We start from the raw sequence: 25,955 nt of genomic DNA, 5'->3' as shown, positions 1-25,955 counted from the left end.
CACAATTCCGTAGTCTATGCGATGGATGACTAGGGCTTGTACAGCAGTTCGGAAGTCCTTAGCTGGGAGGAAGGGTTTAAGTTTCCTCAGAGTGTTAATTTGGAAATTGGCTCCTTTAGTTGCTTTGCTTATGTGCTGCTGCATGTTGAGATTGGAGTCAAGTGTGATGCCTAAGGATTTCGCGGAGTCCACGATGGTGGGCTGGACATTGAGTGCGGTTAGGTGATTGAGCCAGGTTTGGGTGATGGCGATTTTCGCAGGAGGTGAGATCAGAAGGAACTCAGTTATCAGAGCATTTAGTTTAAGGTGATTATCAGCCAACCATGATTGGGTGTTTCTTAGTGTGGAGTTCAAAAGTTTGATGTCTTCCGTGGATTGTAGCTTGAGGTAAAGTTGAGTGTCATCGGCGTACATATGGAAGTGTACATTCGATGCTTGAAGCAACGTGGTGAGTGGTTCCATGACGAGGTTGAACAATGTGGGGGATAGGGACGATCCTTGTGGGACGCCAAGAGTTACAGGCACAGATGAGGACAGTACGTTGTTGATCTTGAACTTCTGAGACCGGTTATGTAGGAAGGAAGTGAACCATTTGAGGACGGTCCCGGATAAACCCATTCTGGTGTTTAACAACTCCAGTAGATTCTCATGTTTGACCGTATCAAATACTGAGGAGAGATCAAGAAGGATGAGGAGGCAGGAATCATTGCGATCAAGGATTTGGAGGGCGTCATCAATTATGTGCGTCATAGCCGTTTCCGTGCTGTGTTTTGCTCGGAAGCCTGATTGATGAGGGTTGAGGAGGTCAAACTGATCAATGTGTTTTGTCAGTTGGAGTTGTACGCATTTTTCTAGCAGTTTGGCCAAGGTGGGGATATTGGTGATAAGGCGGTAATTGTTTAGGTCGGCCGGGTCAGCTGTAGGTTTCTTGAGTATAGGTGTGACTTGCCCCACCTTGAGGGAGTCTGGGATGAGTCCTTGTTGAAGGGAACTGTTAATGATTTTAGTCCAGAGTGGGAGGAGCAGGGGGGTGAAGTCTTTTACAGCATTAGCAGGTAGGGGGTCTGTGAGGTGATTAGAGGGCTTCAAGGTGCCGAGCAGTTTGTGAATTGTTTCTTCATAGTAGGTATCGAAGGATGCCCATGACGCGTTGTTTTTAGGTTGAGTGTTAGTTATGCTGATGGGGCTGGAGTATCGGCTTACATCATTTAGGTGTACATCAAATCACATGACTGCCTTAGAACCGACTTCCTTTGAGTAAAATGTATAGTTTGTATCAGAATTTTGCCCCGTCTGAGTCAAATAATGCTGTGAGCTTTGATCATCTGTCTATGACTATTCAGTTAAGTAGCAATACATCGAATCAGCTATGCAAACCCATCATCACAGAGTCCCAGCATGCCACCCATCTCAAACTCACCACATTCTTGTAGAAGAAGTAGAGGACCATCTTAGCCAAGCGGGAGTAGCACCAGTGGCCGTGGACCAAAAGCAGTTTCTTGAGATGCTTGAACTTGGTGATGGCAAAATCACTCGACATTACAGCCTACAGCAGAAACAAGAAAAACACATTGTGTTAAAGAATAAAGAAAATTGTCCAAAAAACTGCACTTAAGGTAGAAGATACAGTTGATCTAAGACCAGCTGTCCTTCATCAGATGAAAATGAAAGTCACCGAGTTCAGCAAAGTGATTTTTCCAAAATTACGTCGATCATTAGGGCCACTGCAGAAATAGTCACGTTTCAGCCTACAATTGCAACGTTTCTACAAGTTGTTTAAAGTCAGGCTCTACTAACTTCCATGCCTACTCACTTCTTTTATTTTCTAGAAGATGTTCTAATCTATTGACCGTGTATTCTTTAGCACCCAATGACACGTTTTAGAACTCATATCGGGATGAGAGAGAATAAGAGCAACTTCAGCTCAGCTGAATGGTACCTTGCTTGTGCTCTGTACTCGAAGGGACTAGACTGCGAAGTAACTGAACAGCTCATAATGCTACTAACATACTTTTACACAAAACGTGTAATACCATACTTTATATAAAAAAAAAAAAAGAATGCTCCCAGAATCTGGATTGCACATTAGGAGTACACCCTTCTGCCTCATCGTCAAAAAAACTGCTGAAAAGCTTCCTCAAATCTTAATCCAAGAGCCATGACAGAACATGTTATATCTCCTACTAAGCACCCCTAACCTTTCAAGGTGTGGCTCATACAAATGAGGGCATATGTTGCCTTTGAACCTATGCCGAATTACAGATGTGGTTGATAGAGTCAAAGAGACCGCATGCAAGCTCATATACTGCGCGCCATCTGAAGGTGGCACACAGTCAGTGCACCCTCTTAAAGGCGCCCTTTATAAGAGGAGGAAATAGGGTCCCAGGGAACACTGCCGTCAGGTGCAGTGACTCACTGCACCTGGCTGCATGGGGATTTCTGCAAACTTTTAAAACGTTGGCCGGGGTGCCACCTGCACAGTGCAAGGCGTAACAGTAGCTTCAAATAGCCGGGCCCGCCTTGAACTAATGCACTGTTCTTAGTACAGGCCCAAGTCTATGTCTGCACTGAGTTTAGGGCTTTCATTGTAATCAGTCACACTGTCCTGGTCTGCAGATGGTGCGCCCAGTTAAAGTTGTAGTGTAGCTCATACCAGGGCAGTGCACCCTATGTGTTATACGATCCAAAAATGCATCTGTTAGTAAACTAGCAAAACTCTTTAGAGATATCAAAGAACTGTACTGTAATCAAAACTACACCCCTGCTGTCATTATATAAATTAAAGATTACAGTTTTGTGCTTAAAAGATACCGAATCTGCTAACAAAATAATGATTATGAAAACTGCATTCAAAGTATATGAAAGATGTTGAAATTGAATAGCATCATAAACTGATTTTTTTAAGGTATTCAAAATGTAAAACACTCTAAATTCAAATTGTAATTATACAATATATTGTAATTTGCACACTATTTTGTGTGCATTTCCATATATATATTGTTGTTTAAGTTCAATTGTATAACTAGAGTTTGGGTTCTTAAAGACACTATGTAAACCATGAAGGTAGTGGAGAGCAGTGGAAATGTTATGCCCTACACCAAAAATTAGCAAAGGATGGCTGGCTAACCACTGTATCTCTGAGGGGCAACTCACAATACATGGCAAATACATTGAAAAGGTTGCTTGAGGTAGGAGCAGTTTTCAACTTGAAGAATTTCTGGATTCACATTCTGGGCATGCAGTGCCATCTAGTGGTTTGTTCCACTTAATGGTTGGTTCCACCTAATGGTTGGATCCAGACTGGTTAGTCTTTAAGTCTGGCTCTCTTTTTAAGGTTTCACCTAGACAGCGCTTGCGCTGCCTCTATGACATTTTTGTTTACATGCAGTGGGTTTACAGCCCGCCCATAGATTACTATTTGATAGCTTTAGTGTCACTCATTTGCTTCGCTCCCATTTGTCACGACATGCAGGCAATCAGGTCTCTTCATATATTGCATGTGGCCCTCCCCTGGAGCATGGACCAAGTACTTAAATCTATCCACCACTCCACTCTAGGCCACCGCACTCCATGCCCTTTAATTTATGCCAATCTACTCTGCCCCACTTTATGCCCCTGCACTTTGCACCTCTCTGCTCTTCTCTACACCAATCTATTTTATGCCACTGCACTCTACGCCATTACACTCTATGAAACTCTACAGTATTCTACGCCAGGCACTCTAGTCACTGCACTTTAGTCACTGTATTCTACACCACACCATTATACTCTACAACTGCAATCTATGCGACTCTACTCTACACCACTCTATGTTATGTTATGTTAAGATGAATTTATTGAGCGCACGGACACCAAAAGGCTTCATGGCGCTAGTCAAGTGAATGTATGATGCAGGGACCAGATTAATACGATTGCCCAAAGAGCCATGTTTTCAGAGCCTTTCTAAAGGCCAGTAAATTGTCACAGTTCCTGACAGAAAGTGGAAATGAGTTCCAGAGCCTAGGTGCCACGATCAGGATTCAAGCAAGCCGGGCCGAAGACGGCTGCAATGCCAGAAACCGCTCCCGGAAGCTTGTTTCCTTTCCAGTAAAGAATTGGCTTGGTAGTTTGGTCTGCCCTGTTCCCATGATGCACTGGGCCAGGGTCAGACTAATTTGCATGTAGCCAGGTTCTGAGCTGGGATGGTGCAGTGAGCTAAAAAACGGTGATGGAGCAAGCCCTGATCTTTTGACTGGGTACGAGTGTTCTGTTTAACTCAGATGCTCTGTCCATCACCACCCCCACTTTTTGAATCGTTTTAGCCACCACAAGTGTGGCAGGGTATACTCAGATGTGAGTCCCTTGCTCACTGCACCATCAGGATTCAAGCAAGCCGGGCCGAAGACGGCTGCAATGCCAGAAACCGGTCCCCGGAAGCTTGTTTCCTTTCCAGTAAAGAATTGGCTTGGTAGTTTGGTCTGCCCTGTTCCCATGATGCACTGGGCCAGGGTCAGACTAATTTGCATGTAGCCAGGTTTTGAGCTGGGATGGTACAGTGAGCTAAAAAACGGTGATGGATCAAGCCTTGATCTTTTGACTGGGTACGAGTGTTCTGTTTAACTTAGATGCTCTGTCCATCACCACCCCCACTTTTTGAATCGTTTTAGCCACCACAAGTGTGGCAGGGTATACTCAGATGTGAGTCCCTTGCTCACTGCACCATCAGGATTCAAGCAAGCCGGGCCGAAGACGGCTACAATGCCAGGAACCGGTCCCCGGAAGCTTGTTTCCTTTCCAGTAAAGAATTGGCTTGGTAGTTTGGTCTGCCCTGTTCCCATGATGCACTGGGCCAGGGTCAGACTAATTTGCATGTAGCCAGGTTCTGAGCTGGGATGGTGCAGTGAGCTAAAAAACGGTGATGGATCAAACCCTGATCTTTTGACTGGGTATGAGTGTTCTGTTTAACTCAGATGCTCTGTCCATCACCACCCCCACTTTTTGAATCGTTTTAGCCACCACAAGTGTGGCAGGGTATACTCAGATGTGAGTCCCTTGCTCACTGCACCATCAGGATTCAAGCAAGCCGGGCCGAAGACGGCTGCAATGGCAGAAACCGGTCCCCGGAAGCTTGTTTCCTTTCCAGTAAAGAATTGGCTTGGTAGTTTGGTCTGCCCTGTTCCCATGATGCACTGGGCCAGGGTCAGACTAATTTGCATGTAGCCAGGTTCTGAGCTGGGATGGTGCAGTGAGCTAAAAAACGGTGATGGATCAAGCCCTGATCTTTTGACTGGGTACGAGTGTTCTGTTTAACTCAGATGCTCTGTCCATCACCACCCCCACTTTTTGAATAGGTGCCAGAAAGGCAAACCTCCGTCCACCCTGTCTTTTTAGTTTAATGGTAGGGATGGTGAGAAGTTGGAGGTGGGCAGACCGAAGGTTGCGCATGGGGACATGTTTAATAATCCGATTATTGAGAAACTTAGGGCTCGCACAATGTAATGTTTTGAAGACTATGCAACCTGTCTTAAAGACAGTGCGTAGTACTATTGGCAGCCAATGCAGTTTAGACAGTAGGAGCCTGGCCGATTGCCATCTCGGCTGTTTGTAGATCAGTCTCGCCGCCTGATTTTGTATTATTTGGAGGCGGTTAAGCAGACCCTGGGGAAGGCCGATGTACAGGGAATTAGAAAAGTCGAGGCGTGAGAGCACCAGAGCTATAACCACCTGAACCAGGGCTTGATGGGATAGCAGGTATGAGATTTTCCTTATTTTCCGCAGCTGGAAAAGGCTGGAGGAGACTACGGCCCCCACATGTCCTCTGAGTGAGAGGTCAGAGTCTATAATCACCCCAAGACTCTTTACTGATGGGGAAGGGACAGGGGGGGGGCCTAATTCGCCTGGCCAAAAATGAGGTCCCCAACAGATAGCACTCTTCCCAGGCACTCTATGTCACTGCAATCAACACCACTGCAATCTACTCAGCACCACTTCTAAGCCACTGTGCTCTACACTACTCTATGCCACTGCACTCTACTCTGCACCACAGCACTCTGCCACGGCACCATATGACACTCTACTGTATGCTACTGCACTCTAATCTGTACCACTCTATGCTACTGCACTCTTAACTTGAAACTCTGTTCTACACTACTGCTCTATGCACAAGTGCACTCTACGCCACTGCACTCTATCCCAGTACAATATACATTGTCGGGCAGCCTTTTTAGTGCTGCTCGACATGTCGGCCGCATTTGACACGGTCAGCCACTCCATCCTTATCAGTCGGCTGGAGGAGATTGGGGTAGCGGGATTGGCACTGGACTGGCTAATTTCATATCTCCAGAATAGACACCAGGTGGTGGGTTTGCCACCTTTTAGATCAGGGATCAAAAGAGTAGGGCAAGGTGTACCCCAAGGGTCAGCGATTAGCCCCATTTGATTTAATTTGTACCTCCGCCCTTTGATTAGTCTAATTAAGTCCTTCGGCATCTCAGTGATCAATTATGCTGACGACACTCAGCTTATCTTCTCCCTTGAAGGAGAAGACACCGTGTCTAAGGAGACTTTTCAGCAATGCATGTCTGCTACGGCTGACTGGTTGAGAATTAATTCTCTCCAGTTTAATGGCTCAAAGACCGAGGTATTGTATTGTTCATCTGATCGTATCCCGCGCCCCCTACCGGCTGATTTTTGGCCATCTTCCTCTATGGGCACAGTGGTGGCGGCAGATTCAGCTCGTAATCTGGGAGTCATGTTCAGTCCCAATCTGCAGATGGATGGCTTTGTTAACAAGACCATTTCCACTTGTATGTTGTTACTACGCACTTTGCGTAAAATTCTTCCTATTCTTCCAGTGCAGGCTAGGCCAGAGGTGATGCGTGGTATTATCCTAAGTAGGATTGATTATTGTAACGCTTTACTTTTGGGCGCACCTAGCACTCTGATTAGTAGGCTGCAGCGCATTCAAAACATGGCAGCGAAGCTTGCTCTATCTAGGCCACGCGCTGCTTCTTCTTCCCTGGCGCTAAAAGACTTTCATTGGCTACCTGTTCAGCAACAAATTTGTTTTAAAGCTTCCTGCCTGGCCTTTAAGGCACTGCATGACCAAGGACCCGTCTTGCTGCAGAAATTTTTTTCATGGTACCGCTCAGCAAGACAGTCTCGCTCTTCCTCGGCATGTTTGGCGGTGGTCCCTAGAGTTCGGAGATTGCGAATGGGTGGCCGTTCCTTTAGATACTCAGCCGCTAAACTCTGGAACTCCCTCCCCCTTTCTTTGCGGAGTTTGAGGGACTTTCCAACTTTTAAAAAAAGTTTGAAGACCTACCTTTTTCCTAGAACAGTATAATTTGGTGACTACGTACTTGGTTTAGTGGAGTCAAAGCGCCAGGATACCCTTTGGGTGACAGCTTGCGCTATATAAGTGTACAATACATACATACATACATACAACACTCTACTCTACACCATTCTACCCCACTGCACTCTATACTACTGCTTTTTATGCCATTATGCTCTGAATCACTGTACACCACTGTATTCCATGTCAGTCCACCTTACTACCACTCCACTCCACAGTAAGTCTCCCTACTCTGTACCAAACCACTCCACACAGTGCCACTCTATGTCACTCTAAACTACTCCACTCAATGCCCCTATCCACGACTGATGGCTCTACAACACTCCAAGCAATGCCATTCCACACCACTCTACACCACTCTACACCATGCCACTATGCTGCTCTATGCCACACCATTCCACTCCACACTGCTATATACCATTGAGAAAAGATGTGGGCTTTACCAAAGCTTGCTTTTTTATGTGGGCCTCATCTTGTCATCAACCATTTGGTCACTTGTCCCTACTTGAATGTTATCATATGCATGCCTGAAAATGCACTTGCCATCTTTAAGTTATATTTTCTGCATTTGCATGGGTTCCTCTTCTCATAGTATGTTAATTTTTTCCTGTTCTGCAAATGCACGTCATATGGGGATGTAGACGTGTTACAAGTAAAACCAGAAATTGCTTTAAGCTGCAAAACTACTCATATCAGTAAGTAACCTTCCAGCTTTGTATCAAGGATCTGTTCTGTAGTCACCTGCTGTGCACTGATTTTGCAGCAGTACCCTCGTCTCTCGGGAAGGCTCGGATCATTGGAATGTATGTGCAAACAGATGTTTTAACACTTTTTGTCCCACATGAGCCTCCTTATTTGCTTCAATGTGCACACAGTAATGTTTTGTGAAGATGTGTATGGAAGGCCATGTGGCTGCCATACAGAAATAATGTAAGGATACATTTGCTAGGTAGGTAGGCTTTTGTATTGAATGGACCTTTGACTTCTCTCCAATGGTAAGCCTGCTGTTTGGTGGCAGTTCTGAATTGGTTCGACTATCCATCTTGCAATATTCCCCTTGGTAAATGGGGAGCCCTTGCTTGGGTGTGCAAAGGAGATGAAAAATATATGTCTTCCTTCTTGACTTGTTTTGTCTTTTGCAAGTATTACATTACTGCCCTCCATCTATCCAGTGTATGGAAGACTCTCGGGCTGCTACTTGGGTTGCTGGAAGAATACATGTAAGTGTATAGCTTGGTGAGCATGAAAATGGGACACCACCTTTGGGATAAACTGTTGATTTGTTTTCATTACTACTTTACCCTTGTGTATTTGTAAATATGGTTCCTGTGTTGCAAGACCAGCATTTCCTTAACTCTCCTTAATTACATTAAGCAACGAAGAAGGCTGTTTTTAGGGTTAGTAATTTGAGTTTTGCATTAGGAATGCGTTCAAAAGGTACGTTCATAAGTTGTGCCAGCACTAAATTGAGGTTCCTCTTTGGTGTGGTGCTGTCCTTGGAGGTGCAATACTTTTTGCCCCTACTAGGAATCGGTTTGTGATTGGTGTTGTGAAGAATCTTCTACCTATTGCTCCCATTGTAAATGCAACTGCGCCTGCTAATTGCACCTTGAAGTGAGACATACGAGGTATTTTCTTCTAGAAAATGCATGATTTACATGCCCCTGTGGTGTCTTGTGTCCTCTAACAAGTCCTTTCTGGTTACACCAGTGTAGGAATCTCTTCTACTTGACAGGATAATACTTCATTGTGGTAGGTTGTCTTGGCTTTCTGAAGTATCATCATGGAGGTTGATAACATTACCAAATTCTCTGCCAGAGGTTGTTCCCAGAGGCGGTTGTTTGGCAATCATGCATTTGATTGGATTTTTAAACTGGTCAACTGAACTTAACTGCAATATTACCCACTGGTGGTCGCCAGTAGGTAGTTATAGTTAGGACCATGTTTCCATAGGAAAAGTGTTTTTAGACCTGCCTAGATCTTTTGCGCTGTTTGACAAATGTTCCTTTTTTGGGAAAAGTTTGTGGACGCCGTTGTTTTTCTTGGTGATACGTCAAGCAGGGGCCAAGAAAAAGGGGGGGGGGGCAAAACAAGTGTCTTTCCGAAGTTAATTCCCATAGGAGCTTTCAACATTACTGTAGCCCAAATAGAACCCCTGGGTAGGCCAGGTCCTGGGGGCTTTTTTATTCATTTATTGTTTTAATGAGGCACACAGGGCCCCCTTCCTTAGGCACTTGCAGCCCTGGGGACAACTACAGAGCCAATGGTCAGAACCGGAGGGTTCCGCCTGGACTGAAGTCTCCCCGGGGGGAATGCTAAATAAAGTGCTAATCACAATATTGTGCTGAAGCGCCCCAAGTTTCTGAGACACAGTGGTCTCGTAAACAGAAGAAAGAGGCATGATGGGCGGTGAACTGTAAACAAGTTGCAAACGATTAGCAAGAAGTATCCTCACAAACGCAGTGAGACATTTTTGACATCATTCAGAGTACAAGAAACACTTATTTATCTACCAGAGTAATACTGGATACAAGTAAAGCTTGATTGAATTCAGAAAAAGGGTGGCCTGCGGCAACAAAGTAGTGAGCTACAAGAGGGAATTTTTCAAAAGCACAGTGAGGCTTTGATCACCATTCGCAACAACAAATGAAAAACTGGTGTGAACTACCTTATTGAAACCATGAAAATATACAAAATAGTACATTATAAGTAGAGGTTACAAGTTACAAACAAGCAGTCTTTGACAAGAGAAGCGTGGCTCAGTGGTTAGAGGCGGCAGACCCGGAAGCTGAGATCGGCCGTGGACCAGGGTTCGATTCCCTGCCTCGGCAGGACTCGGACTAAAAAATTCCACGGACTCGACAATTCTCGCTGCGGTGCCTACTCGACTCACGGGGTCACACTCTGCGACTCTGGGCAATAGCTTGCTTAATCTCCACTACGGCCCCTCGCGGCGGGATGCCTGGCTTTCACCTTGTGGATACCCTGCCGGGGTATCTCACAGGGGAATACCAGGACGGGTTCCCTAAGCAAGCGCCTTGATGCCTTCGGGTGATACGTGCGCTATATAAGTCGCAATACATTTACATTTACAAGTGCAGTCGTACCTTGTTGACATTACACATGGAATGAAAGAAAAACTTGTGATAACCGTTTGTTGCCCATAGTCTTTTGTTGTGTACACTTGTCACAGTTTGAAACAATTTATCAGATTCCAAGCGGGAGGTTCTTTATGAGGGTTGCGAACTTTGATTGACATCACACTAAGAACAAGAGTAAAACTGGTAATACTCTCTCCATTGAAACCACGATATGCATGCAAATTAAAACGTGACAGAATTTAGGGAAACTGGATTGGAGTCACAAGCAGCCATTGCCCCGATTATAAATATATACACATTTTAAGGTCGTACCCCAGGGGATGGGATCCCCGGAGGTCGAAATCAGCCTGGGAAGGCGGGCTGTGTAGACCCCCCCCCCACTGGATTGTGGCTAGGCCACAGGGAATGCATCCACACGCAGACCCACTGAGAGACTCACGCACACACACACACTTACAGTGCCACCCAGATACTCATGCACCCACTCAGACAATTTGCACATCCACTCAGACACTCATGCACTCACCTACAGACAGACTGACTCACACACTCATTCAGGTACTCATAAACCCACTCAGACACACATCTACTCACAGACCCACTGAGACACTCAAACACTCATGCACCCACTCACAGACCCAGTCACACACCTAATGACACATCCCGTGAGACACTTATGCAGCCACTCACAGATCCATACAGCCACACACACCTATTGAGATACTCCAGCACTCCCTCATGCACCCACTGAGACACTCATGCACCCACTCACTAACTCACTCTCAAAGGTGACTGATTACTGTAAGGAAATAACATTCAAAAACCCTTCGAAATTCACTTAAAAAAACAAATGTTGCAGAGATATCACAGTTCGAAAACAATTTAACAAACAGAAATTCACTGAAAAAAAACAAAGGTTACAGGGACGTTAAAGTTAAACTCAGATTTCACTTGTACAAAACATGAAATTCAATATATATAGCTAGCTGAGCTAACTATAAATATACCACAGCAATGCACTGCTTATGACCTCACATATTACATCACTCATGACATGCTGAATGACATCTGTGTTTCATGTTCACAGATATGTGAAAGTATGCATCTTTGGGATCTTTAATTGTCAGATGGTTTTCTTTCTGCACGAGAGGGATGACTTCTTGTAGGAGGTAATTTTTACTTTTTTATATATTGAAAGATCTGTTGAGTGCCCTTGGGTCTAAAATGGGCCTTTATGTCTTGTCTGGTTTTGGTACCAGGAAATAGGTGGAATAAACTCCTTGCCTTCATTTTATGGTGGTTCTAGTTTTATTGCCCTCTTTTTAAATAATTTTTGACTTCTTTTCTCAAGCTCAGCTTTTTGTCTTTGCTCATGGTCTTATTGTAAGTAGGTGGTCTATTTTGCAGTTCTAGGCAGTAACTGTATTGGATCAGATTTAGTATCCATTTGTCGGAGTAGACTTTCCTCCTTTCCTGGAGGAAACTTCAGATCCTTCCGCCTTCCGGTGACTTGTGTAGGAGGGTTTGTGTTGTAAATTCAATTTGTGGAGGATCCACTCTTGCCTTTGGGGTGGTCCCTTTTCCTCTGTCTGTTCCTCAAAAGGTGCGCTATGAGGACAAGCCATGCTGCTACTGTGGTGGTGTGCTTGACGGACCACTTTGTGCACGAAAGGATGCGTATATTGTTTAAATCCTGCATTGTTGTCCCATTATTGATGCATGTATCTGTTCAACAGAGCATTACTATGCATCACTGCTGACCTCCCCATCTTTCATCTACCCATGTTCACCCATTTACTCTCCTTATCAGGAGGGGGTTCTGCTGAGGTGGGAGTATTGGCCCTCCTAGGTGCTGTTGACACGATTATTGAGTCTGCTGCCATGTTGCTCCAAGTTGAAGAATCTGTATTTTTTCTCTACTCTCAGTGTGATTGCTTTGGCAGCTGCAAGTTCTTTGAATGCCTATCGGTCCTGGTCCAGGAAACTGGGTAACAGACTAGAACTGATTTCTCTTCTGATCAGGTAATATGGACTCCAGCAGGAAATATATTTCTGAATGCTTATCTTCAAGCTGACCACCATATGTGTCTGTTGCCCTCTTTATCCCAATGATGCCATCAGGGTGTACCTAGAGCGATATAAACCTACCCCTTCCTCCAGCAAACCTGTGTAGGGGTCTTGCCATTTCTCTGCAGACTCTCCTTCCTGGGAGGGATCCTGCTCAACCAGTCCTTCCTCTTCCTCATATCGGAAGAATTCTTCCTTGACCTCCTTCGGCGGTTTGGTAGTAATTGGTGGCTCTAAGAACCTTTGCTTTTGTTCTGTGCATTTCTCTAATGGAGTCTTTAGAGGGATCTTGTACTAGTTAAAGGATTTGTTGAACTCTCATTTTCTTCTAATGGCATTCCTTCATTGTGCTGTCTTTTCCTCTTGACGTCTGGGGCTTTTTATTCCATGTCGATGCGTCTAGTCTTTTCTTTGGTATTGTTGTCAGTGGTTGAAGCCTCCTACACAGAAGGTTCTTTCTCCCTCCCACTCTCCCTTTCAACTTTTGATGTTGCGGCTGGTTCTGAGGGTCAATTTCCAATTGTATCCCTTTGCTTTGACCCAGGAGACTCTTGTGACTTCTGCCTTCTTCTAGGCAACGAAGTTTTCAGTGTCAAAATTGTTTTAATGTGCTTCCAGTCTGAGACTTGTGACTCGGTCGGTATGCTCCCAGGGACAATTACCTGACATTTCTTTGTTTCAACGTCTTTCAGCATTGTCTTAGGCTTTTTTTTCTCTCTGTGCCTCGAAAAATTCTTTACCCTCAAGACCTTCTTTCTGATCCACCTCAGTATCTTCATGTGTTTTGTCATTGATAGTTAATCCCAAATCCATGAGCTACTTCTGCTTACACTGGGACAAGTACTTGGCATAGAATGCTCTCCTCTGCTTTTTCCCCTGTCTGGAAAGTCTTGGGCTGAAACTCAGCATATGCAAGGCCACCCCTCCACCCGTGATCTTATAGGAAGCAGAGATTGCAAACGTCGTCGCTGTGCTTTTGTGTGCCCTTGTACTGGCATTTCGGTGAAAGAAAAATCACTAAGGGGTATGCTCCATGCCTATTGGTCGTTCTCTGACCCACATGGTTGATCTAGATCTCAACTGTCAAAAAAACCTTGATCTTGTTTCGGTTATCTTTTGTATTTTACATTGCCTCAATGTCGATAATTAGGCTGTAACTTCCTCTGTCTTCTACATCTTGAACACATTTGTGCAATTTTCTGTGAAAAACGTTTATTAGCACAACAATATCATAAAGAATGTGAAAATGAGTTAAATGTCCAACATGTTTTAAATGTGTGCAGCCAAGGGAAGATAAGTATTGGTAAACAGTAAATACTGTGCAGTCTTAAAGTAAGAAAAGAAAATTCCACTGCACCATTCAAATCATGATCTTAGCACCTGCAAGATAACGGCACTTGTGACTGCTCTTTTAGTATTAAAATATAGCAATAATCTGTGTTTAGTGTGGTGTCCACAACTTTTGGTCACAGTGTCACAGCAATAGCTGCACCATTTAAAACATGACTGTAGTGCATGCAAGGTAACTGCACTTGTGACTGCCTGTTTATTAGTAAAATATAGCTATTTTATTTGTTTAGTGGTGTGCCTAGAGCTTTTAGTCCCGGTGTAACTGCACCTGCTCCACCATTGTGACCATAACTCTAGTGCATGCTAAATAACTGCACTTGTGACGGTCCGTTTAGTAGTAAAATGTAGCAATAATCCGTGCCCAATGGAGTCCCTAGAGCTTGTGGCCCAATTACCACAGCACCTGCTGCAACGTTTAAATTAAGCCACTTTTAACTGAAATGTATCTGTAATTGTGACTGTCTGTTTAGTAGTAAAATATAGCAATACTAGGATTTTAGAGGAGTCCGGACAACCTTTTGGCCTGGTGCTACTGCATCTGCTACACCATCCAAAACATGATTCTTTTGCCTGCAAGATAATAGGCCTTGTGACTGCCTGTTTAGTAGTAAAATATAGTAACATCTGGTGTTTAGAGAGGTTCTTAGAGCTTTTGGCCCTGGAGTAACTGCACCTGCTGCACCACTTAAATCATGATCCTAGTATCTGCAAGCTAACTGCACTTGTGACTGCCTGCTTTTTAGTAAAATATAGTAATATTACGTGGTTAGTGGTCTGTCTAAAGCTTTTGGTCCCAGTGTCACTGCACTTGCTGCACCCTTGTAATTATGACCTTAGTGCTTGCTAGATAACTGCACTTGTGACTGCCTGTTTAGTAGGGCAATTTAGCAATAATCTGTGTTTAGAGTGGTCCCTAGAGCTTTTGACCTCTGTGCCACTGCACCTGCTGCACCATATAAATCAAGCCCCTTTTAACTGCAAGGTAACTTCAAGTGTGACTGCCTGTTTAGTAGTAAAATATGGCGATATTAGATGCTTAGAGGGAAAGATACCAAAATGTAAATGGCATGCAGTGTTAACCAAAAGAAAAAAACATTTAAACCAACAACACGGATGGGAATGAGTAATTAGGCTACGGGAAACTGATAAGACAAATACAGAAGGGAAAAGAGGCTATAACCAATAGAAATGGAAGAAAGTAAACTGGCAAGCATAAGTACAAATGAAAAAAAAGTGAACGCAGAAGGTCAGTCCCTTTTAAGATATATTAAAAACAATTGATTTCACAACCACAGTGTAAGTGCTGTGCAGGCAAAACCTAACAAGCATTGGCATAGCTAATAGGTCTCGCTTTTGGGACCTTATAAAAGTATTTCGTTTTGCAGCACAATATCCTTGGTGCAACAACATCAGCTGTTGCATGGCTAAACCTTGTACCTTTTAAGTGTTTAGCCATGCAACAGTTGATGTTGTTGCACCAACGTTATTGTGCTGCAAAACTAAATACTTATAAGATCCCAAAAGCGAGACCTATTGGCAATCCCAATGCTTGTTCTGCTTGAGTCTATAATTTATTGGTCTTGGAACAACAATATTTGATGTAGAATTCAGCCTGTAACTTCTAGTGTAGCAAAAGACATGGTCACAGTGACTTGCTGGATGTTTAGAGAAGGAGCCAACATTACATAGTAGCTATCAGTCCCTTTTAAGTCAGTAGCCGAAACGCTAGAAGGTAAAACAAATTATAAAGGCTGCTGCTGTTTCAGGCGTCTCCACTTTCATGCAAAAGAGCAAGGCATGTTGGCATGATTTAATGCCATGCAAGTTAAAAATGCTCTTCAGTTATGTTTTTCGTTCAATTAATAAAATCGGAAAGACCGTTAAAATATGTGTCAAACTTTCTTCTTGCAGTTGGCATAGTCTGCACCTTGTATTCTGTGGTTTTGGCTGCAATTTCGAAATATATTCTAGTGTTTGACCTAAACCAAATAGATAGATAGAAAAAGAGCTCGAGAGCTAGGTAAGGTTTAAGTGAGCGAGAGAGAGAGAGCGAGCTAGAGATTGGGAAACTGTACTGTTGAGAAAGGGAAAAGGGTGCGGCCTAGAAGGTATGTGTAGAGAAAGAGAGGTGAGTTAGCGGCAAACAGGTAAAATAGTGAGGGATGTGTAGGGTGGTGCAAGTTAAAAACACAAGTGAGGTAGAGAGCAGGGCAAAACGGAACGTGGCATACACAGACATGGTAGAGAGAGTAGTGAGAGAGAGTAGTGAGTGAGAGAGAGAGAGAGAGGGCTGATGAATAGAGAGAGGGGGAGGGGGTACAAAGAGACAGAGGTGAAGCAGAGATACCGAGATGATGCAGAAAAAGAGTGGTAAGGTTGATACAGGTGTAAAAAGAAAGAGGGTGATCAGGTACATCATGCAGCCCCAGCGGGAACGGGAGCCCCCTAAGGGCCCCCTCTAAACCTCAGAACTATGCATTTCTGGGAGACACAGGTGAAACAGAGATGGAGAGAGAGAGAGATTGTGGAGGTAGAGACAGGAAGATGAAAATGCACTAAGAAAGGAGTAAGGTAGTAAAAGTGATGAAGTAGAGGGAAGAGCAGTAGAACGAGGATGGCGCAGCGCCGAGTGAGTGGAGATACGTGCAGCGAGAGGTTTGAGGGAGAGTTTAGGCAGAGAGGGTAGATTGAGAGGTAAAGATGTAGGCACAGAAAGTGGCAGAAATGAAGTTGTGTGAGGTAAAACATACTGAGGTTCAAGAGGCATTTTGATAGTGAGGGATGAGGAGACATAAGTGAGCTAGAGAGAGTTGAAATGGAGATGGGGTAGAGATGTAGAGAGAGATAGATAGTTAGGTAAAGCTAGAGGGGTGAGGCTGAATATGTGAGGTGTAGTATAGAGATGGAGGGGCTAAGATTATTTTTAACATATTTTTTTTAACCACCTGCAAGCCTGAGGGTTTAGCTTGAGTAGGCTGGATAAGCCAGTTGCAAATTTAAAAAGGAATTCCAGCTTCCCTGATTGCAAGTGGGGATTTATAAGTCCCTTCAAGAGAAATTGCTAGAACTGACTGAAAATGTTACATTAGAAACGTGGCCACTTGGGAGCATGTTTTGTTTAAACCTTGGAGAAGAGGAAACCAGGTTTGAAGCATAATAAAGATGCCAGTTCCTTAGTCCTTAAACAAAGCGACCCCGCGGACAAGGAAAATGAGGCTGCTGAGTCAAGTGTAAAGCCCGCTGTACAGTACGTTGAATTATTAAACAACAGCCGGTTGCGAAATCACATGTTGGTCCCACTTCCCGCTAGGTGTTTGCGAATTAAATGGTTGTTTTTTTTGTTCAGGCTAAAAACGTAATATTATTTGTACTCCCGCAGATAGCCAGCCCTGTGCCTGGTGCAGCTCGCAGCCTTACTAACCCCATAGCAGGCTTCTTTGGACGTAGTAGAGAGAAAATCTAAATATCCCCCACTTTGAAACTACCCCAAAGGCACGAAGTGAATGAAACAAGTAACCACCACTGCAAGTTTTCAGAATGTGAGTGTAGGTGAACAATTTGCTGAACAAATACATTTATTTATACAAGAACACAAAATTTACACATTCCAACAGTGGTCAGGCTCTTTCACACGGCACGGTGCTCTGATCCCAGTGCTGCAACACAAACAAAAGGACCAGGAACCTACCGGTATTGTTCGTATATGGAGCAGGGTAGCTCGGCAGTGACCGGAACTCCGCTGTGGTCTTCCTCAGTGAGTCAAAAAGGGGGGTGGTGATGGACAGAGTATCTGAATTAAGCAGAACACTCCTACCCAGTCAAAAGATCAGGGCTTGATCCATCACCGTTTTTTAGCTCACTGCACCATCCCAGTTCAGAACCTGGCTACATGCAAATTAGTCTGTTCCTGGCCCAGTGCATCATGGGAACAGGGCAGACCAAACTACCAAGCCAATTCTTTACTGGAATATTCAAGCAAGTCGGGCCGAAGACGGCTGCAATGCCAGAAACCGGTCCCCGGAAGCTTGTTTCCTTTCCAGAAAAGAATTGGCTTGGTAGTTTGGTCTGCCCTGTTCCCATGATGCACTGGGCCAGGGACAGACTAATTTGCATATAGCCAGGTTCTGAACTGGGATGGTGCAGTGAGCTAAAAAACGGTGATGGATCAAGCCCTGATCTTTTGACTGGGTATGAGTGTTCTGTTTAATTCAGATGCTCTGTCCAACACCACCCCCCCTTTTCTGAATCGTTTTGGCCACTATAGGAGTGGCAGGGTATGCTCAGACATGAGTCCCTTGCTCACTGCACCATCAGGATTCAAGCAAGCCGGGTCGAAGACGGCTGCAATGCCAGAAACGGGTCCCCGGAAGCTTGTTTCCTTTCCAGTGAAGAATTGGCTTGATAGTTTGGTCTGCCCTGTTCCCATGATGCACTGGGCCAGGGACAGACTAATTTGCATATAGCCAGGTTCTGAACTGGGATGGTGCAGTGAGCTAAAAAACGGTGATGGATCAAGCCCTGATCTTTTGACTGGGTATGAGTGTTCTGTTTAATTCAGATGCTCTGTCCAACACCACCCCCCTTTTCTGATTCCTCAGTGAGTGGCTGGACACCCCGGGGGCTGGAGCCTGATTCTGGAGGGCCCAGGTAGAGGCTGCAAGTGCATGAGGTGGTCCCGCGCAGGACACAGAAGAGTTGCTGTTGTCTCTGCCGATGAGTGGCAGGGGCACACCTAGAACCGGAGATTGATCTTGCCGACCTGAATTACAACTAGGAACGCATGAGGCGAGAAAGGCGTGTGCCTCGCGGTCAAAGTTAAAAAAAAAACAAGCTGCGAGACTTGCTCTGTGGTGGGGGAGGGGGTGGAGCATTGAAGCGAGGCACGCGCTTGGGCGAGCGAGAGTTAAGCCATATGGCGCCTCTGCTCGTGCCTGTGCATGTAATAGCACACTGTATGCCACACAACGCTGTGGTCGGACTTTTAAAACTCCACTCTTAAATGTCTCGCTGGCTTAAGCGGGACCTAAAAATCACAGAGATACAACTAAAAGACTAGCCATTCCAGGTCCAACCACTAGATGGCAGAACAATACAGAAAATGTAAATCCAGAAGCGATTCATGCTGCAAAGCAAAATATCACTAACACGAATAATTTATTGGGTCATGCCACATCAAAGACTGTTGATTTGAATTGACGTAATTTTAGCATTGGCAGTGATGCACAGAATTATAAGGGAGCAGAGTGGTAAGTAAAAAAAGAAATCATCTGTTGGACTCCACCAATCAGATTGGCCACAAGTGAATGAATGCTAATGTTATCATTAAGGCAAGGCTAAACTTTAACTTTACTGAAAGTGATTCACGTCACAAGACTTCCCAAATTAATTTTTCGATTATAAATTTAAAATAGATGTATAAGGGTAAAAGTACTGACATACAGTTTAAAAAAAATCAATAACAAAGTTCTTCATTGTACCTGCATTCCTTCTTGCCCAGAGATTCCAATGCCTACATCAGCAGCCTGAATCATACTGACATCATTGGCGCCATCACCTGGTAAGAAAGAATGAGATTACTTTAAAAGATTTGAAAGGAAATCATTGCAACACACAAAAACATTAGTGATGATCTATGACACCAGCCAATACTACAAATTAGCTGCAGAACTTGCGGCCATTTTTTTGTTTCACAATATATCCTGAAAGTGGGGGAATCATCATTGCAGTCTCAATTTCTGGAATATGTTTGGGACAAGTACACAAAAACATTTGGGTTCAAGCTGCTTAAACAGTAAGACGTTGTTTAAAGCATAGCGTGGTCTTTGATGTCTAGAGAGAATGTTTCTAAAGAGGAACAAACCTCATCAGAGGTGTTTGGCATTGAATAAGGTGAAAAACAATTACTTCTGTTAGTGCATGCAGCAAACAAGAAGGAATGGGGAGGGTAGACTATCACCTTCCCTTCTCGAATGTGGTGAAGTCAAGGCAATCATCAATGCATTCTCTCCAGGACCGGTCCAACATTGCTGGGTTTTATTAGTAGTCTTAGCTTTTCAAACAAAACAGGCACCGATTCAACAATGGCTATTATGAAATCTGATGGTACAACCAAGCAAAACAACACTTCATCTGTGTGTCTGCTGTGCCCCATGTTTTAGCAGACCGAAGCTGAGGAAAATCAGATTTCAAAGCATGAGGACTGCAATGGGAGTAATGAAGAAACAGTGCAAGTACTGCTTTTGTGAAAAGAAGCTATAAATGATAATCTATATGTTATGTAGAGGGCGACTGCACTTGTGGGATTCAAAAATCGTACTTGCTGAAGACATTAAAGCCCTGGAGCACAAATGTAGAAGTAGACTACTCTGGGTAGTTCCCAAGTTTAGGTGGAGAGCAGCTCCTGTATAGAGCACCCTAAAACACCAGCGACACTCTGAAGAGCTATGATAGCTAAACATGTGTCAGTGGTTGCTTTTATTCAATTCAGGGTGGCTTGGATGGTATTTTACCAATTCAAAGCTGTAATACTGTGCCTAGAGTGGTAAAAGACTTTTGTCCTTTTCCAGCTTGGTGTGGATGGCAATGTGCTAATCGTATGTATTGAGATTTTGCTGTAGAAATGGCAAAATACATTGTCCCTTTCTAGCTCAGAGTGGATAGCACTGTGCTAGTACTATGTTTAAAAACTTAGCTAGAAAAACAGACATTTGAGTTGAGCAGTTTCGGCGTCTTGCTGGAGTTGTAGGATGCTCTATACAGGCGCACCTAAACTTGGGAACTACCCAACGGTGTCTGCTTCTTTTTTTGCATAATTTACGAATTACTCGAACCCTGAAAAGGTATATTATTTACATATATATACATATATACACACACACACACACACACACATATATACACACACACACATATATATTGCAACTGCTACAATTAAAGCACTTGCCAAAGAGCACAACACAATTTTATTCGTATACATCTATACACACACACACACACACACACACACACACACACACACACACATATATACACATATATATATATATACATATACATATGGATATAGATGTATACAAATAGTGTTGTGCTCTTTGGCAAGTGCTTTTAATTGTAGCAGTTGCAAAGAAGTGAATGGAGGTACAGGTGGAAGAAGAGGTTTGTTGAAAATGAAGCAATATGTTTAAGCCGATAAAATCAGAGGCCAGGTTTCAAAGCTCAGTTTCTCACCTGTGAAGAGAGCTCCAAGAACAAATCTGCTCCATAATATTGATCATTAAAGACTAGAGGTCTGGCTAGAGACAGCCATTTGACCTCTTTAAGGCATTTGTCAGATAAGTCTATAAAGAATGCTTTCTTCGTACTCAGCGATTGATTTCAAAGTACTTGCAAAATTGCTGCCGCACTCTGAAGTTCTTAACCACCAGTGAAGCTGGCACTTTCACTGTGTTCATTAGTGGGGTAGTCACATAATATGGGACGTAACAGATTTGTGTTGAGCTGTATGGCCTTTCAACACGGTCTAAATGTAGGCACCTTCACGTCTAGGTCTTAACGATCTCATCACATACCAGATTTTATTTTCTGATGGGTTTGGTTGGATCTTTGATTGAGTGGGTGTACTCGTCATGCAAATGTTTGCTCGCATGTGTGCTTTAGTTGTTAGAGTTGGTTAGAGTGTTTGTCTGTAAAACTATAAACAATATAACATTATGTCACAAAACTAATCGTAACAAGAGAAGTGGAAAATCTAACAGAGTGATTTTGTAACTGAAAAGGGTTTTCACTGGCCTTTTAAATGTAATGGGTGTGGCGAGAATAAAATGGCCTGCCATTCATTTAAGCAAAATGCGTCGATGTCATTGGAAACAACTGTAAAAATTTGACATCGAAAGAAACCCAAACCAAGAAAAATTATTATGTGTTACAAAGCACAGGTAGAACAACTGCATGCAGTGATTTATATATTTTTCGGTGTTAAAATAGATCAGAAGATGGTAGAACTGGCTGTTACCCAACTTGTGAACTATTCTATACATACAGCAAGGCACTTACCAATGGAGAGGGTCATGACCTTCATTGTGTCCCGTGCCAGTTTTACCACCATGCTTTTCTGAAGTGGGGTGGCTCGGCAGCACAAGACCGAGCGGCAGCAGCTAGCAAGGGCTAGGAATTTCTTCTCCAAGCCACCCTGGAAGACTACGCTCAGTGTCCGCCCGTCGATCACTAACCCAAGGTTTGGGCAACTTGCGATGGGACCCACTGTTGAAGAGTTCTTACGCCACTGGAAAAGGCCTCGCTTCACCTTCTTAGGTTTGCAAACCTTCTTAACCTCTTCAAAAGTCACGTCAAGTAATGACTCGCAGGTCTCCTGTTCACAACAGCAAGAGCACGAAAGAACACATTAGGACAGATTACAGCCATCAACACAGTCATACAACCCAGCTATGCTTTTCTTTGAAGTGACCACACTAAATTAAGAACTCAAATGCACCATTTTACATATCGTTCTTGCATTTTAATAATATAGGCCTCTCGCCTACTGCAGAAGACTAATCCATTTGTTAAAGGTTCTGAATAGGAGTTATTGGCCTGAGCTCCAGGCGAGGCCCTATTACGAGAGAGAGGGCCTTTAACAACTGGTATAGCCCAAGGTAGAAAGGTTATTAGAACACTCCATCCATTGAACGTAGAACGTTCTACATTAAAAAGGGAGAAACAGAAAGAAACATTGGAATGCTGGAGCAGAAGGCTTATACCAGCCATTATTAGCCCAGAGCCGGGTATTTAATGGAGGGGCCAACATTCTAATGTTCTAATATGTGGTGTGTGGGGTAAGAGGTTCCAATGCAGACCAGCATTCCATGGGTTAGAATTTGAAACTGTGCACACAACAAAATGGTCCTTAGGACCTCAACGCATTAGCTAAGCAGACAACCCACTTTGGGTTGCTGGATTTGAGGAGAGTACTATGGGGTGAAAAAGAAGCTGCCATTTAATATGCAAATGTATTTTTCCTGCAGTGGGCTGGCCCAGTCTACTTTAGTGGATGAAGGTTCACCTTTATTCTACTCTATTTCAAAAGACAACTTGATGGATTGATGGCTAGATAATGGGTGGAAAATCGCCTGAAAAAGACTGGTGAGGAGTCGCCATACTTTTTTCCATCAAATCTGTACATGATAAAAACCTCACTTTTTAAAAATTGATTTTAATGTACTAGGTTATTGTGCCAACGTGTTTTGCAATACTATTGCTTCTTCGGGGCTTAAATTCAATCCAAAATTAATTATTTCAATTGTGTCTGCATAGGTGTCAGACCCATCATATGAGTCGCTGAAGGCTGAATGGTATCATGTGCTCGAACAAATTAACTAAGATGCCTTAAGAAACCACAGCATGCATAATCCCAGCTGAATTAATTTATTTCAAGTTTATCTTCCTTTCATTTTAATAAATACAACGCTCATGGGGCAGACTATGGGATTCATTGTAAATATTGACTGTAAAATATGTATGGAAGCCAAAAATACACAATACTGTAGCGTTCTTCAAGACGTACCAGTCTCCCATTGGCCAAATCCTTCATTTCACAAAAATGATGCCTTTTCAGCGAATTTTGGAAAGCAGTTGACCTGTACTGACATTTTTCCATATTGGTTTGCAACAGAATTTGAGATTTAAAACGACAGTGGTTTGTGCTATAAAGCAGCCAAACATGATAGGTTGAATAATCTATCCAGGTGTGAATTCATAAGGTAGATTAAAATATCTCTCTGCCAGGGTCACCTGCCAATCAGTTCCCCATATCCATCTATACCCCATTGCTTTTCAAGTGCACGATTCACTGCCACGGGTATCCATGCCTGTTTAAATGGCCACTCCAAGCAAGATTTTAGATTGTTGGCAGGTGCCAAGGTGCTCTAAACTTTGGACATGTTTCTGCTCTCCTCTACTGACCTCGGCTTGTGGCCTGCATGGAATCATTCTTAATGTGCATAATGTTGTAGGATAGAATTGAAAGCTGGGTCAAACCGCTGAGCTCAGGCTCAGCACCGGGTCCTTTATGCCATTAAAATGGCTGCGAATGATCACCTGAAGAAAAGCATTTATTGGAGACGGAAAGAACTGTGCTGGATCTGCGTGCTATACCTCAGCTCGGATGACATCCAAGAAGCAAAGAGGTTGGCAAAAAGCCAGGCTGCACTGTTTGTTCCAACACAACAGCATAGTGTTATGTTTACCCAGCAACAGAACAATCAAGGAACTAAGCTGCAGTCAAAAGAAGGCTTTATGCGCCCTCGGGCATCGGCGGGGCAGAGAAGACAGGCTTCTTATATTTTTGTATGGCGAAATGATACGAAATGAAATCACTCTACAAGATTGATCCCAGCACCGATTGGGAATATGCCTGTATCCTTCCACTGTGGAATTTATGGCAGGGTTTAATTTTTCGATTTCTATAAAGCAGCAGGTTTTTCATATTACCTCCAGGCCTGTACGAGTGGATAGAGCTGCAGGGCTTACTTCAAAAGGGGACGGAAAAAAGAGCATGCGTGGGAGAAAACGATGCAAGGCACATTTCTATTTCTTGCACAAAATACTGTTTACCAGCTGCATGTGATTTCTGTCCAATTCTGAAAGTAATGCTGCAAACAGCTGACGTCATGCTGTAGAAAAAGTACCAAAGACCTGATGTCTCTTTGCCCAGGAGGTGTCAACGTTAAAAATCAAATAATATTTGAAGAAACAAAGATAACAAAAAAGTAGTAAAACTGACTGAAAAACAACAGGTGCCGTTTCTTGAGTTTGCAGTAGGGCCTGCATTGCTCGTTAAGATCATAGTTTGTGGGCATCTCGAACACTCCTTTTCTATACACTTTATGTCTGATGCAGAAGTGCCTCACTGACCCTGCTTACTCTGATAACACACCTTGCAATTAGTGTTGATGGTGATGACGGTATCACTCTGGTCCAGCAGCTTGCAGGAGTATGCTATGTTGACGGCTGTTTCCTGCTTGTCTCCTGTCAGCACCCAGACCTGTATCCCAGCTTCTCTCAGAGAAGCAATGGTATCAGGAACCCCATCTTGCAGCCGATCTTCAATACCAGTGGCACCTTATTGACAGGAGAGCAGAGAAAAATCACTGAATTTTTACAGGTCACTACTTTACCTTACATGCCCAAAAATCTTTCTTCAAAGCACAGTCCCCTTAATGTCAACCTATCAACCGTCACACAGCAAAACCACCCCAGGAGCTACATGCATTCATTCAAATGATCCCAGACTGAGCGACCACGAGTACAGCAAGTAACTGGATCGCCACTCAATACATCCTCGCCATCAATCTTCAAAAGTTCCCGTCTAGAACCTTCATCTCTGAATAGTTGTGCACTTTGGTCAACCCATCCTTTTTATAAAAATTTAATATCTTATAAGTTTACCATAAACACACAGATAAAAATGTCTACTCAAAAAACCCATGCTAGATCCATTGACCACTCAAACATATGGTAGAGCTAGACTCTTAGAATGCCACACAACAAGCTCACGCACCACCACACAGCACACTTGTTTCTGGATCTATCTCTAATAGGAACTCTGAATTGAAGGCACAATCCTCAACAGGACAGAATATTTCCCTTCCACTTCCATACTCTTTAGACACCTACAAGATAATATCTGGGAACCCCGAAGGCTATATAGTCTGCCCACTGCTATTGAATTTGTACATGCTGCCACGGAAAACTGTGATATGTTCCTTTACTTACACGATGCAACCATGCAGACGACAATATATCATTTTAAAAAATAACATCATTTTTTATTGAGATGACCGCATCCCCAATTGTCATCACAAGGTGAACAGCTGGATACCCAAAAACCGTATAAAACTCCACCCGAGCAATGTAGGAATCACATATGAAGGAGCAAGTTGACCCCATACCCAACTGTCTTGGCCAGCCACCTTAGGCAACTTCATCCAAAAGAACAAAATATCTTGGGAAAATCACAGGCCTATCGTTAGAGTCCATCATCAACAAATTAGTCAAAACATGCTACTTATACTTTTTCACCTTGGGTTGTATTCTCTCATAGCTGT

General features: G+C 43.5%; 1 protein-coding gene across 3 annotated transcripts in view; it reads right to left on the bottom strand.

The window, feature by feature from the left end:
* The window catches only part of ATP10B (ATPase phospholipid transporting 10B (putative)), a 563,398-nt gene that overhangs the window by 15,957 nt on the left and 521,486 nt on the right, over window positions 1–25,955 (bottom strand). For all 3 annotated transcript variants that reach the window (XM_078653419.1, XM_078653417.1, XM_078653418.1), the window contains 4 exons: window positions 24,785–24,969; window positions 21,907–22,222; window positions 19,332–19,408; window positions 1,421–1,546 (listed from right to left, as the gene is read on the bottom strand). In XM_078653419.1, the coding sequence (XP_078509545.1) occupies window positions 1,421–1,546; window positions 19,332–19,408; window positions 21,907–22,222; window positions 24,785–24,969 (704 nt within the window). The remainder of the gene's footprint in view (window positions 1–1,420; window positions 1,547–19,331; window positions 19,409–21,906; window positions 22,223–24,784; window positions 24,970–25,955) is intronic.

Source organism: Lissotriton helveticus, chromosome 7 (assembly GCF_964261635.1).
Source record: "Lissotriton helveticus chromosome 7, aLisHel1.1, whole genome shotgun sequence".
Taxonomy (NCBI): Eukaryota; Metazoa; Chordata; class Amphibia; order Caudata; family Salamandridae; genus Lissotriton; species Lissotriton helveticus.
This window is presented reverse-complemented; position numbering and strand designations above follow the sequence as displayed.